Below are 15,716 nucleotides of genomic sequence, written 5' to 3'. Positions count from 1 at the left end.
TGGTACTTTTTGTGTTTTCAGAACCAAAAAGTATCAGTGAAATTAAAGGTTTCACTTAATGATTTACACAACCTTCCCTCATTGTTGAATTAAACCACATAACCTTGCTCCAGGCAATTTAGATTTTCAACAAATTGATCAAATGGAATTTAAACTCGTACAAAAACTGAAAGAGGCCTTTTAGTTTAGCGCTAATGGGAAGCTAGGTAGCAGGTGCTAACTTTACCACAGTAAGTGGGAAAGCTTAACTGTACAAGATATTAGTACATACAACATACAAGTCTTTCAGACCTTGTCTTTCTCTCAGTCCCCGTTTTGTGTAAAGGTGAGTAGACATCATTTTTTAAAGCAAATACTGTCAACCAGCCAAATTAGAAGTTTGCATTAGACGCCTCTGACAAACAGGACAACAAGTAGGGCCCTATATGATTGATGAGGAAAACATGGATTGAATTGTGGAACAAAACAAAATAGAATCCACAACAAAATGTGGAATTTCTCAGAATTAGTTTTTATCGGTGCACAGTAGTTACTGTCGTTACCTGGTGGCGGGGCTCGACTCAGCTCAGCTCTCCCTGGACACCAATGTCCTCCCAAAACATTTTTAAAACACTAAGCTTAGCACAAGATTCAAGGCTACAGATCGGGAGAAAACTCTGCGCATTCTTTCCACATGGTTTGACTGGAGGCGCAGGAATACGGGACAGAGCATGAATGCTAAACACAAAAACACTCAGAGTGCAAGTTAGGAAATAAGAATGAACAAAGTCTACTATCCTGCTACTTTTAGGTTCACTCCTTCACCAACTCCCCAACTAGGCTTGGACTTGGTAACCCTGTTCGACATCAATGTTTCTTCCTTCATAAAAATAAAAATCAGATATGCAATATTGTGGTTGGGAGATAAACCCATTTTCCCTGAACTGGAGCAGGACATTAAAGCAGACCTGCAGAAACACCTTTTTATTTTTTCTGTCTCTGTCGTGTAGAACAGATACTTCAGCATCAGCCATTGGACAGTGACTAAAATATGAAACGGTAACAATATTCACCATAGTAATGATGAGATTTGTTCTGTTAATTTACCTCACTTTAAGCTACTCAGTTTTTGGGAATTCACCTGACATTGATTTATAAACTTTAAAATATAACGTCTGACTGGAACTGATTTGAAAAATCCCCAATCCTAAATGACCAAAGCTAATAAGAGGGAGCAAAGACTTGCAACATCCATGAAATTAAATATTTGTAAGTTCTGAGACCTGGCCAGACTGTAGCTCTTATCTTTTTACTCTCACTTTCTGTCAGATTTAGTCTCTTGCCCACTCATCCTCTTTGTCCACTTGCTTTCACCCCACACACACTGACAACAGACAATTTGTTGCCTGCCTCGTCCATGAGGAATTCCTCCCCCGCCCCCTTCCCGCTTTGTCGTCATGAAGCCTCCACACCTCCCTCCCTCATTTGAAACCTTTTGGCGTGTTTCATTTCCTCTTGCATGTGGTGAACATAAAGTGGAAGGAAATGAGCTGTGCCAGCCCACTCCTGTTTCCCCCAGTGCTTTGGCTTGTTTACAGCCCCGTTGTTCCAGCCCGGCCCTTTGGGCTTCTTGCTTAAACGCTCACATTAAGCGCACGATTTATATCCGGGGCAGCTTCATAAACATGTCAATTACCAGTTCAGGTGTCAAGTGGATCAAATGAGCTGTTTTTCTTCTCCGAGCTGAAAAGTGATAAAAGATAAGTGTTGCTGCTTCTGTGAACAGGGCAAGCAGATTGTCTGGTTACTGACTAAATCATTTCTCTTCTTTGAGTCTCTGAAAAGATTGTATTTGTTGTGTTAAACATTTGTCCATTCTTCCCCAAAACTTTCTGTGATGCTTACCTTTTGTGTTTAGTTTTCTTATTTCAGTCTGTCCAAGAAGTTGCGATGTAGTAATCGCAACTATTAACGCAAATTCACTCATTGTTCACAAATTGTTCACAGACTTGCAATGTTCACCAGTTATTGTAACTTTTCTTCAAATCTGACTTGATCATTTTCTATATTTTCTTTTTTTCTGACCAATCACCGCAAAACTCGGCTGAATCTTGACCAATTTCCCTAGAACCCATTCTAATTTTACTTCATGTTTTACGTCGCCTCTTGAAAGCCATGTCTGACTCTACAATATTTACAATAACTCTTTTAAGAATTTTCAATTATTATGATCTATGATGTTTAATTTCTCTGTGGGTTCTACAAAGTATTTTTGAATACTTGCAAGTACTTGGAAATATTATTTGCACATTAAACATGAACTGTCTCTTTTTCAAGAAGGTTATGGGCATCAATTGAAATATTTTTTGTAGGGTCATGTTATGGCAAAAATAAAGCTTAAAAAAATATTCAGAACTTTTACCACAACTTTTTGAAAAGAGTACCACAAAATTAGCAATTTTAGGCTGCAACAATCGCAAAAGCACATCGCAACATCATGGACTACCTGTTATTTATTATCCTAACATTCACTATTATTATTGTCATATCACATCCTATCAGTGTTGTAATTCACTTGTCCTACATGTACAAAAGCGATACCTACATTTCTAGTACATACTCCATTTTAACTTCCTTTTAAAATTTTAATCCCAATATTTACTGAGTTTTCCTCAATGTTGAACTAAAAGTAAAAGCTATAAAAAAAAATCTTCTGCTTCTTTAGGAGAATACAGATCCTCTTGTGGGACAATACTCCACCGGCAGCACTCTCAGCGTGGAGGTGTGCAAAGTGCATCGCCGCTTTTCTGGTAACCTACAGCTGCCTCCGTTGTCCTGGCGACAGGCAGAAAAGGAGAGGGACCGGGGCAGGCCGCTGACGCCAGAAGAAGATCCCATGACCCCAACAAGACCCACAAGTTTGCCCATCGCCTCCCTACCGCGCATTGACATCACGCAGGCCGACCCTGACAGGTGAGGCACCAGCAGCTCCGTGCTACGCTGCTTCTGACGCGGCAGTCATAGGAAAGTATGCGTTTCCATTGATCATATAACTGCACAACTTGACATTTCAAAAATACATTTGCTGAATGAAAATGAGACAATTTCGAGGAAAAAAAAACTTCCGGTTTTCGATTAAAAAAAGTTTTGCCGCTAGGATGAGATGGGGATTTTTTTGGTTGTATCGAAATTAGTTCATTTCACAAAACTGTGCATCACACAAGTCAGATGATCAACAACCAGATGTTGCCATTGGACGACAGGAAGTAGTTGGTGAATGATATGACATCATGTTTTTAATGACTAATTGTGTGAACAAACATAACAAATGCGATTTTAATTGTTTCTTATTTATTGGAGTCAATGCAATTGCAAAATTGTGTTTTTTCAACATGTATATTGACAGAGTTTTGTGAATGGAAACAGCTTGACATTCTTCCTATTTTATTATCCCTATTATTTCTATAAAATAATCCTGTTGGCATCTTGTATAAAAGGATGTTTTCACAATGCTTTCTCCCTTTTTCAAAACCGTAGAGAAGTGGCACGTCTCATTTTGTTAAATGCAGAAGTTGGTCACACAACTCTGCGGTTCTCCTCTTAAGTTACACAAAGGATTTGGTACGACTGGTTCAGATCAGTCTAACATGCCCCCTAGAGGTAGCTTCTGTAGGACCAGGAGGACAAAACCTTCAACTTTCCTCCTCTTCTGCTCAAATATTTGTCACAAATTGTTTGTAAATTTAAAATTCATGATTCTATTTCTTTATTCTTGTCTTAGAACTTTAAAAAATCAGCAATAAACATAATCTTGATTTATAGTGAAAGATCACAGGGTTTTGCAACATTTTTATATAAAAAAAAGCACCCAGCAGTGCAAAGAAATGATAAATGTCTGTCTTTAATGCACAGTAGTGGAAGATGTTATTCAATGCAGAAAATTTATGTGAAAGAGCTTTTTTTATTATTATTGCTGAAATGCTCTTAGCCAGATGGATCCTTTGTTCTTCGAATACTTTAAAATACACAGTGAAGATTTCTCTTCAAAGTCACCCAGTGACCCTTTCATTTGCTGCTTTCATCTTTCTCCTGCTCATATTCAATGTCCCACATCAAATGATCAATTTATCTGCAACTGATCTGCACTGTGGGTGCAACTTGGTGTCTTTCTTTCAGACAGGTTTCTGAACAATTACACCTTTTCCTACAGACATCAGACTTTTTGACATTTTCTTACTCTTAGTATGTTAAATGATTTTGTTGATTTAAATTGGATTTTGATTGCCGAGGTAATGATGTGGTATGAAATTCTCTCAAATTGTCCATTCTAACTGAATCACTTATTTAGAAACTTATTTACAAACTCCAAATTTGCGGAAGACTAATTTGATCAGTAAAATCCCAACTTCTGAGAGATTTTTTTTTTTATCTGAGTTGGATTTCAGAGAAAAACTATACTTAATAAAACTGTCTTTTGACTTGGACTTGAACAATCTTTATCTCAGGCTATCAATGATGAAGTCACTAGGCAAGTAGGTCAGAGATAGCAGCTCTGACAGAGATGTGAATATTCCCAGTGAAAGGGTGCGTTTGATTTATTACCCAGGGACATCTGTGGGCCGTGAGGTGTTAATGATTCATAAAAAAGCTGTTCATGTTGGATGCAACTTCATCTTATTTCTCTCAAGCTGAACTCTGCATTAAATGACAGTAGTTTAGAACAACCTTGTCACATTTTGAATGAAATCTTTACAGCTCTATATAGCGATGAAACAGACTTTGAGTGTTGCTAAATTAAAAAAAAAAATTCACATGATTTTCTGAAGGCTTGGTCCACAAACTGAAAGCAAACAGCAGACTTTAGTGCCTACTCATGTTTGTTGCTTCAGTTATAAGGTGAAGCGTGAAAAACCTTGTGTAACCCTTTCCTAATTAGTACATAAAATAGGAAAGACAATCTGCACAACAACTCATGTTAAACTGTTAAAAACTTGTTAATAAAGACTGAATCCAAGACCGATTCACACCTGACAGCAACATGAGTCATGAGTGATCTGTTCGTCTCCCTGAAGCGCCAAATACTCAGTCATCGATGAGTTAATGAGATGCACCCATTTAATTTATTGTTAACATGAATAACAACAACAACAACCAATCGTATTGCTGCAACTCAAAGCATTTAGGGATCTAGATGTGATCCCTAAATGATTTAAAGCTCATAGAAAAGTAATTTGAGGGGTTTTAGCATGGTTGTTGGTGCCCTATCAACAGAGGTGAAATTATGTTACTAATGCAAATTACAGTTCATTAACATTTAGTCCTGTACATCAGCATTGTAGGTTTGATATGTCCTCTGGCCATGTTGTATAATAACTTACCGGTAATCATTTTCAAATTCTTGAATATTGTTTATTTTATTCAATAAAAAAAATAATAAATTAATACAACTTGGTCGATTTAGGCCTTTGAGTTTTATATAAAGTACAATTTTTGCAAAGTGCTCATCCTTTAAAAAAATATATATATTTTGGGCCACACCCCAAAATTTGTGGATCTGAGCGACTGCCCTATGTAAGGCTAGGTTTCAGCAACAAAACATTAATATTATTGATATCAAGGGTGCCTTAAAACCTCTAATACCAAGTATTTTTTGTCCAGTTTCTAATACAAACATCTCGATACACCTGACTAAAAAATCTAACTCGGAAGTAACTCTTCAGCAAGTTATAGGAGCTTCTTTTAAGTAAATAATTCCTTAGAATTGATGAAAACTTTCTAATTCCACTGGCAGATAATTTCATTTACAACGAGGGAAAAATGACTTGTTATTAATGAAATAATCTGACAGTGGAACTATTACTTTTTCATCAGTACTAAGGAATTATTGACTTAAAGCAAGCTGCTATATCTTTCTGAACTTGTAAGTTAGTTGTGCCTCAACTCAAGAGGCAAACTAATTAGCAACATTTCAGCCAAGAAAATTTGATAATGGCCAAAATCCAAATCGGCAGGTCAAGGTTTTTAGAGACTGGTAATCGGCAGTCAGCCAAAACACTGCATTTGCTGCACCCCTAGTAAAAGCCCCTTATGCATTGTGTTATCTTTTCTGTATAGTACGTAGGCATTTGACATTTGATTGTCGTTAATCTAGATCAGAAACCCACAGTTCCTCAGAGCTCTCGCTTCAGAAGCAGGTGATGAACAAACTTCTTTGATGTCACTTTGAAATACATTTGCAAAAGTTGACGCCTGATGATAATGATGATGATGATGATGATTTATTCTAGTACATTCTGACCTAGAATAATCCCTGACAGAAACCTCAACCTTCCGCTGTGCCTGGTTAGAGCACACACTGTGGGACCTGAAGTAGCTGCACTAGTGGCTCTGGGTGACGCAGATCACTAATAGACATTTCAGTCACATCACCCAGAAACGGCTACCTGCATATCATAACTCAGATCTATGTATGAGCTTTAGATCTATTAGGAGAGTTAAACCACTACCATTTTGACAACAGTAGAGTGGAAACCTCCTTTAACAGCTGCTTTCTTAATATATTGAAACATTCTTGTGATTATCTCTTTTGTTTGAACATGGTTTAAAATAAGATGTTGCACTTATTTTAATTTTTGGCGTGCAGATGAAGACCCAGGTGCTTTTTCATCCTCCCTAAACTTTTCCAGCAAAATTGAATTGCTCAAAAATGTAATTAGTTCTGTCAAATGGCTTATCTTTCTTATCTTTGCTTTATGGCAGCTACAGCTGAGCCTTGGGGCTCCAAAAACATCGTTTCTGTCCAGTCAGATGTGGAAAATGCTCCACAGAGCTTCTGTTTGGCTTATCTGAGTTAACTCTGTGCCCACACGAACTCTCTGGGAGGTAAAAGTGATTTCTTTCACCACAACACAAATCTAAATAAACATCAGCAAATAAATTAACACATATTAAAAAAACGAGTGTTCAATTTAAAAAAAATTTTATGCTCACAGACATCACATGGAGAAAATTGTTTTGCCTTCTTGTGCCAGGGCAGCTTTGCTCTACAAAAGGAAATCTGGAGATGGTTTCCTGATTGCTTGGCTGACTTTATTAAATCAGGGTTGCATCTTCCATCACTGTAGACAGAGTGCATTAATAAAATATGAGCCTGTGTTTGTATGACCTTCAAAATTTTGCATTTTGTGTGTGTGTGTGTGTGTGTGTGTGTGTGTGTGTGTGTGTGTGTGTGTGTGTGTGTGTGTGTGTGTGTGTGTGTGTGTGTGTGTGTGTGTGTGTGTGTGTGTACAGTAGGAGCGTGTGCTAGTTTCACTTCGTTTTCCATTGTGTTTTAGTTTATTTTCTTGTTTTTGTAGGGAATAACCTAAGGTGTGTGTGTGTGTGTGTGTGTGCATGTGCGTGTGTGTGTGTGGTCTGTGTGGATATTGAAGAACAAATTGTTCGGTTTTTGTTGCATCTCCTGATAGCGAAGCAGCAACACTTTGCTTCCAGTCTCAATGGCGGTTTTGATGAAGTCAGATTTATTTGTGTAGCACATTTCAGCAACAAGGCCGTTCAAAGTGTTGCACAGCAAAAAAAAAAAAACGTAACAGTAACTAATTGAGAAACGAGCAGTTACATTACATTTAGTCAAAATTATCAAACACACATCAAATATATCATTATTGTCCCAGAAATTACGAATGAAAGGCAACTCTATGCAGGTGGGGTTTTAGCCCTGATTTAAGGGAACTCAGTGTTTTGGCATCTTTGCACTTTTCTGGAAGTTTGTTCTAGATTATTGGTGCATAGAAACTGAATGCTGCTTCTCCATTTAGCTCAGAGATGAGGCACAAATCCATGTAAAGCAAACATGGAAAGATACTTGGAACAGTAAACATGAACTTCTTCAACCTACCTGAGTCAGGTAGAGAGGTCATTAGGAATTGGATTCAAGTGTGATGACCTGGGGACACATTTAAAAGTTGCTCTGAAGAGTTGGAGGTAGACACCTCTGCTTCAATTTTCTGTAACTTGTCTCATCCTTCCTTTCACTTTTGCAGCATGAGCGAACTGCAGACACGTTTCGACATAATATGGGAAACACTTCCCTTTTAAATAGCTTCTCTTACCTCAGTGCTTCCTCTGACACAAAGCTGAGCAAGCTGCAAGTTTTATTGATCCAGTAGCAGTGTTCACACCAAAGAATGTTAAATTAAGTTCTCAGTTGCTCTTATTCTCTAAAGCTGCGCAACATTTGTAGTCGTCGTATTCAGATCCTGCTCAAATTGTTCGACTCCGCAATGTAGTTGACAGCATGAGTTATTCTAATGTAGTTGACAACATGAGTTATTGTAATAACTCATGTTCTCACTCTGTACGACCCGATACTCAGATGTGACTTGACCGCTCACACTGTACACGTGTTCATGAAACAAGGTGGCGTTGAATCCGGAACCATGAAGAAGCCGACCTCCTTCGTCATCTGGGTAGAACGTTAATAAAATGTGAATAAATCGAGCTCCTCTGCCTTCTCCCAGTGCTCCCAATTCTATCTAGAAATAACCAATCAGAATTTGTTTGGCCTCCGTGTGGCGCTGCTCATCCCTCCTTCTCCTCCGCCTGTTTTTTTTTCTGTCACGCTGCAGCTTTGTACTGATAGCAGAGCCTGTTGTGAATGCTAAGGCTAGTCAGCATGGTCCACTGATGACAGCGGAAACAGGGTTTTCCTGTAACAGTTAGATGTTTCTCAACCATTAGCACATTTTGCAGCATGCACCCAAGGTTGATTGATAGCAATAAGACCCTCCTCCTGACTCTGATAGGTTGTTTTTGGTCTTGAGCTGTGCATCTCTTCAGACGGCAGTAGTAGCTCGGGTGGAAGTGGAGGAAATTGATCTTTTCACAGATTACCTGTCTCGTACAACATAGTGACAGTTTTAACAAATATGTAAAAAAAAAAAAAAAAAAAAACATATTTTGTACAAAAGTAACATACTGGAGCTTTAATGTGCTATTTAGCAGATACCTGGTATTTATCTTCACTGTATTTATTTCTGGTGGCTGGCTTGTCTTTTCTGTTTTCTTGTCAGGATGTTTACAATAGATCGGTCTGGTTCTGCTCAGTTTTCAGGCTTTTCAAGACACTTTTTGGGATGAGGGCTCTGGACATGCAGTGTATAAACAATGGCAACTTGTCAAATTAAAACTGTGCTGTGGCTTATGTCACGACCAGAATCCTGAGGTGTTTGGTAGGACAATAGGAAAGTGAAAATTAAACTTTTGGTGACTAGGCTGGATTATAATGTAGCAAACATAGCGGTTAGCAATTTCTCATACGAAACCATTGCTTCTTACTCTAATTAAGCTAAATTGAGTCCATACCTGCTTATCTTTGCAGGGTAACTTTCTCCACGGGCCATTGAGTGAGATGCACATTAGTGATTACTTCTAAAATAAATCATATTCCATATTTTGAGCCTACTTTAAACTATTATTCCCCTGCAAACCTCCATGGTTTTAAAACCTCAAATGAAAGTAAGTAGAGACGGTGAACAGGCTGACTAATCTGCAGCTGGGTTTTAATACAGAGTAGTAAGGGACAGTCGGTCAGATAAACAGAGCGACTCCCTTTCCACTCCCAGTGTTCCAGCTCAGCTCAGCCTGCGAGCGTCTGCCAAGCCGACGTTATCCTGGTGCGTCGCTCGTTACGGGACAGAAAAGGGAAGAAGGAGTCTGAGTCCGTCAGCAGACACAGGATTGCTGCGTTCTGTCGCTGGATGAGAAGGGAAGACGTGGAGGTGAAGGAAAATGTGGCGGAGATCCCCCAGGTGCAGAGCTCGGTACTTTGACTTCAGTGAGGAGGTGGTCAGCAGAGCGCACCTTGTTGCTCCCAGGTGACCTTTAAACTACCTTCCCTATACGAAGCCTATTGTTCTTGTTCTGTTTTTTTTTTTTTCATCTGACCAATCGGTGTGGACGATATTAAATTTATTGTTTCTTGTGAATGTTTAGGTAGTACATGGCTAGATTACAAAAATGTGATCTATGCTATTATGTGTTGCTAAGTGAAGATAGTAAATTTTTCATCTCTTGAAATCTCAGACTTTCGTAATATTTGCAGTTAATCCCAGATTTACCAAAATTTGAAAATATGGCGTTTTCCTGCTTGTCTCAGATTAAGAGATTAGATTTGTGTGGGATAAGCATGGTGGCAATGTTGCTGAAAGCGAGGGGATTTAATGATGCACAGGACAACATGGATACACTGTTGGTCTTGTATGCGTTTAATCAGATTTTGCACATTTCTCATTAATCCGTGCTTCGCTGGCAGAGGTGTGGAACTTTTCATCCCAATGGCGGAGCTAACCCCAGATGTAGCGCTTATTACAGCGGTGCCTGTAAATTCAAGGTAAATGTTGACATATTGCTGCATATGGACGGATTTTGTCAAATTGTTTTGACAGAAAGTACATACTAAACATCCAGAGTTTCTTCTGTTACATTTTTTTTCATGGTTTGTTGCATCTGTTGGCTCCTCTTAGTGCTGAGGCTCTGACCTTTCAGTTCAAACTTCTGCCCTCATCATCTGGTTACATAATATCTGGTCCTCTCCTCCTGCCTCAACTCTCTGGTGATGAATAGATTATCTGTCTGTGCTTCTGCAGTGGCTCACTGGGTCATTCAGCTGTTATGAAAAGGCAACTGCAGAGTTATTTTACTGCAGTTTCTACCTACAAGCATTTTGATTGCGACTTTTTAGGTTCCGGACATGAAGAAGTGAATATCCATCCATCCATCCATTTTCTTACATCCTTATCCCTCAGTGGGGTCGGGAGGGTTGCTGGTGCCTATCTCCAGCTAGCGTACCGGGCGAGAGGCGGGGTACACTCTGGACAGGTCGCCAGTCTGTCGCAGGGCAACACAGAGACACACAGGACAAACAACCATGCACACACACACACTCACACCTAGGGACAATTTGGAGAGGCCAATTAACCTGACAGTCATGTTTTTGGACTGTGGGAGGAAACCGGAGTACCCGGAGAAAACCCACCATGCACAGGGAGAACATGCAAACTCCATGCAGAAAGACCCGGGGCCGGGAATCGAACCCAGAACCTTCTTGCTGCAAGGCAACAGCTCTACCAACTGCACCATTGTGCAGCCCAAGAAGTGAATATTCTTGCCTAATTTTTTATTTTTTTTTTTTTTACGGAACAGCTCAGAGACTTTCAGATTGAATAGCGTGTTGGTGAACAAAAATGTTCAATCCTTGCCACAGATTCACAAAAGGAGTGAGATCTGGACTTGGCTAACACATAAATTTGCTTTGTCCAAAAATTCTCCTGTAACTCTGGCTGTATGTTGATGGTTGGAAGGTGAACCTACACCCAATTTCAAAACTTTAGCAGGTAGTATTTAACAGGTTTTCTTCCAGGAAACCTGGACCAACTAGCCTTTGGCTAGGCTAACTTGTCAAAGGCTAGCAGGTGAAAGGTTAGCTGGTGTAAGCCAACCTTTGACCAGCTAACCTTAGCCAAAGGCTGGTCTAAAGCTAGCTGTGAACAAAGCCAGTTCAAATTGTTTTTTTTGTTTTTTTTAAGGATTTGTATTCAAAATCATTGTTCAAAATCAGTTCTTTTTTGTTTGTTTTTTTGTTTCTTCTTTCAGCTTTGAGGTTGAAAATGGCCCGTCGCTGTGCTGCAGTCCATCAGACCCGCAGGCCTCTCCGGGCTCAGGATTGGTCCTGCACCCTAACCTAGCAGGTCACGGCCAGCGCAGAGAGTCCTTCCTGTACCGCTCTGACAGCGACTACGAGCTGTCACCAAAGTCCTTGTCGCGAAATTCATCCATTGTGGGAGAACTGTGCGTTGTGGATATATATGGCAGCAGATTCTCTAATCAACCGTTACTTGTTTAAGATATGACCTCAAGTTGTCACATTTCTTTTCAGGCACAGCGAGGACCTGATTGTAACTCCATTTGCCCAGGTAACAGCTGATCCGTCAGGAAATCTCTGGCAAAAAAACAACCATTAATAACAATTCAGTGACATATTTAAAGCAAACTTGTCTGAAGCTTTTTAGATGCAAGGGCTTATTGTTGCAGATGGCAACCTAACTTCCTTAAGATGAAATTTTCTGCCCCCTGATGGATCTGAATTAGCATAACAAGGCAGATGGACAAAAAAATATTTTCTTTCTTCACCCTGTGCAACTCACATCAAATATTCAGTCTAAATTTCTTAAAGTTAAAATTGTTTTATGTGTGTGGGGGTCTGCATGTATTCCATAAGATTGTATTGAAAGACAATGTTTAATACAGTTAAATTTTTTAAAATAAGACCAGACAAACTTTCTTGACTATTCTAAACTCTGCTTGCATTCCTTACATTCTTACTATGTAATTTACCTTTCCGGAATAAATTAAGTTTGTTTATTTGCTTGTTTTTTATAGATTTGGTGGTGTCTACCTCTTTGTATAAATATTTGTTTTCCTGTTTTTAGGTCCTGGCAAGCCTACGGACTGTTAGGAACAATTTCACCACCTTGACAAATATACAATGTGTGTCTAATAAGTAAGTATATTTATTTTGTTGTTTGTTTTATGTTCTAAACCAAATGGCTCACTGCAAAAACACAAAATATCTTACAAATTATTTTTGGTCTAGTTTCTAGTGCAAGTATCTTAGTGCACTTGAAATAAGACAAAACTAATTTGCAAGTAACCTTTCAGCAAAATACAGGAGCTTCTTTCAAGTCACTAATGCCTTAATATTGATGGAAAAGTACTAGTTATAATTTGCCAATGGAACAAGATATTTTTCCTATGTGATAAGGAGAAATGTTTTGTTCCACTGACAGATTATTTCACTTATAACTCATACATTTTCATCAATACTAAGGAATTATTGACTTAAAACAAGCTCAAATTACTTACTGAAAAGTTACCTGCAAATTATTTTTGACTTTTTTTAAATACACTAGAAATTAGACCAAAAATCCTTGGTAAATACTTGGTCTGTTTGGATGTAATTGAAAGCTATTTAAAATACTTATTTTTCTATTTTCTGTAGAAAATGAGCTGAAAAACATAGCTGTTAAAAATGCTTCACGTTTACCTGAAATAACTTGGCATGCCAATTTGTTTCCCCAGGGGGCGCCAAAGCACCATAAACATTAATGCTGAAGTTAGGTTACAAATTGATTTGTTAAATCCTGCATATTTTCAGTGATGTGCAGAAATGAAATCCCTACAAACCACAGGGAGCTTTTATTTCTTTTTTTTTTGTGACCCATTTTACTTCTTGATGGCTCGATCTGATCTGTCATTTGTGTATGAGCAGTTGCATCAGCTTGGCCAGAGGTGCACAGTGGATCAATGCAACCTCAGAAAGAAGGGTCACTGTAGGCCTGTGACGGGTTCGGAGAATCAAGGGGGCAGCTGTTTAGCCTTTTCTGCTTTGACGACAAACATGGTCGCTGAAAGCAAGACAGCACGAAGAGGAAGAGAGAGAGCAACACTTTCTTTTACATGATTTGTTACACATCAAGTTTTACATACTCATGTTTGTTGAACATCAAGTAGGCAAATGTTTTTTTTGATATGACCGGACAAAACTGCAGAGTCATGAAGAGGAAAAACAGGAACAGGCACACAACTGTCCTTCACGAATATGAAAATGTCTAAATGTATATGAAAATATTCATATACATTTATATTCATATACGGGGGATTAAGCAGATTGCAGGTCAAGATCACAAATCTTTGTATTCAAAAAAGCTATTTTCGGATGTCTTCCAGTGTAACCTGGACCGAACAAGCAGCACCGTGTTCTCTCTTATGTGTAAACATAATGCAACCCGTTTTCCCTGCTGCAACGTTTAGAAAATTAAGGTGGATGACTACAACCACCTGGGTGATTGATGACTTTAGATGCAATTTATTCAGTTCATAATAGACGACATTACACATTAGAGTTTATGAGAACAAGATGAGATTTCAACAAGTTAAAAAAAAACAAAAAGAAAACGCCTTAGCATTCAGGAATTACCGTGAAGGTTTCCCAAATCAAAAAAAAAAATAATTCTCAGTCATTGTAGAATGACTTAGTCCACTTTATTCAGTCTTGATTTTGAGTTTTCTCATTCTGAAGTGGTCTTGATTGTAGAAAACATTGTCCATGACCCTTTTTTGTGTTTTCACAAATAGAATAAATCTCAAATTGAATTTTTAAAATCCTCTTTTCAGCACAATCCAGTTCAGGTTTGAGCAGCCCAAATATTTTTATTTAGAGACAATCAACCCAGTTGAGATTCACCAGAAAATAGTGAATGGTGACGCTTACAGGCTGTTGTCAACTGAGTGTCAGCCACCCGGACCAGCAGTTTGACTCCGTAACAAGCAACCAGGTAGCTGAAACAAGAGCCTCAAACATAGTGTCATTCTTAAAACACTTACCCTCATATTCCAGGGTTTTTAACTAGACACAGTCATGCTGACAGCAACAGGTTCACACCTCATAGCAGCAACTTGTGACATGAAATCTTGCTAAACCTCAACTGACTACCCAACATTTAGCACCGCTGGAGCAACCAGGCCCAGCAACTGCTGTTTGTTGTTTCACCTTTGTAGAAATAGCAGCCATGTCATGTAGATACACTCCAGTGACTCTGCAGTCATGGAGAGTGTCAGTGGTGGACGTATAGAACTTATTTGTGTAAAGAGGTGGAAGATATGAAGACTTTAAGTTTCTGATTGTTTATCTTGGCAGAATTTTGGACTTAAATTGAGACACACTGACATCCAACTAGTGCTAATCAGTGTGTTTTATTCTGACAGTGCTGTGATGGTATCAATATACACGAATAATCAAAGGTGGGTAGAGTATCCAAAGGTTGTACTCAAGTAGAAGCTGCAAAGTTTTACTCAAGAAAAATGTAAACATCCAAGAAATTACTCAAGAAAAAAAAAATATTATAATAAAAACCATTCAAGTACCGAGTAACTGATTACCGGTAGGTCTTCTGATTTAATATTTTAAAATTACATTATCAGGCAGACACAAATGTAAAGTTGTGTGCATATATACCAATACATAACATGATTACAGAACCACAGATTTAGGCATAAGAAACACTTTTCTAAATCTTTCTTTTCTTTTTTTAACCCCCCTCAAAAAACAACCTATAGACGTAATATAGGCGGTAATGACAGCATACTGTATGTTAGAATAGGGGTAAAGTACTTTTAGTGCCTTTTAGCACTAGAATAACAAAACTAGTGCCCTCCTGACCCCACCAAGGGACAAGGGTGTTAGAGGGAGGACGGACGGACGGACAAGAAGTCTCATTTAACTTACTGCAAACTGTGTGTTTTAGCATCTCACTCAGTTTTTGTTTTTTCTTCATTCAGTGAAATTAGTCACAGTGGGAAGAGTATCCAGCAAGTTTACTCAAGAGTAGCTATTCTTTATATATAAAAAAAATATTACTCAAGCAATAGAAATTATTATAAAAAGAAGTAAATGTAGCTACTTGCTATCTATCTCTGCAGATAATGTAGCCAAGTTCATTCCTCAGTGATGGGTGCCTGACCCATATGGTTGATCCTATGAAGTTGGCTAGAATGCCTATACACTGTGATATATTTTCTGTAAATATCAATAACTACAGCTTATATGTTACTAAAACCAAGTCTATGTTTCTGAGAAAGTTAAAATCCATCACAAGACTAATAAAAAACGTAGAATATGG

The 15,716-nt window shown here is 38.5% G+C and overlaps 1 protein-coding gene across 4 annotated transcripts in view; it reads left to right on the top strand.

Annotated features, from left to right (window-relative positions):
• Nucleotides 1-15,716, top strand: part of LOC103479018 (3',5'-cyclic-AMP phosphodiesterase 4B-like) — a 70,331-nt gene that overhangs the window by 20,919 nt on the left and 33,696 nt on the right. For 2 of the 4 annotated variants that reach the window (XM_008433214.3, XM_008433215.3), the window contains 4 exons: nucleotides 2,705-2,952; nucleotides 11,632-11,826; nucleotides 11,915-11,951; nucleotides 12,468-12,538. In XM_008433214.3, coding sequence (XP_008431436.2) covers nucleotides 2,705-2,952; nucleotides 11,632-11,826; nucleotides 11,915-11,951; nucleotides 12,468-12,538 — 551 coding nt within the window. Of the gene's footprint in view, nucleotides 1-2,704; nucleotides 2,953-9,648; nucleotides 9,855-10,291; nucleotides 10,370-11,631; nucleotides 11,827-11,914; nucleotides 11,952-12,467; nucleotides 12,539-15,716 lie in introns of those variants that run through there. The other 2 variants (XM_008433217.3, XM_008433218.3) reach the window with 2 other exon arrangements.

Source organism: Poecilia reticulata, chromosome 17 (assembly GCF_904066995.2).
Source record: "Poecilia reticulata chromosome 17, P_reticulata-male-v2, whole genome shotgun sequence".
Taxonomy (NCBI): Eukaryota; Metazoa; Chordata; class Actinopteri; order Cyprinodontiformes; family Poeciliidae; genus Poecilia; species Poecilia reticulata.
This window is presented reverse-complemented; position numbering and strand designations above follow the sequence as displayed.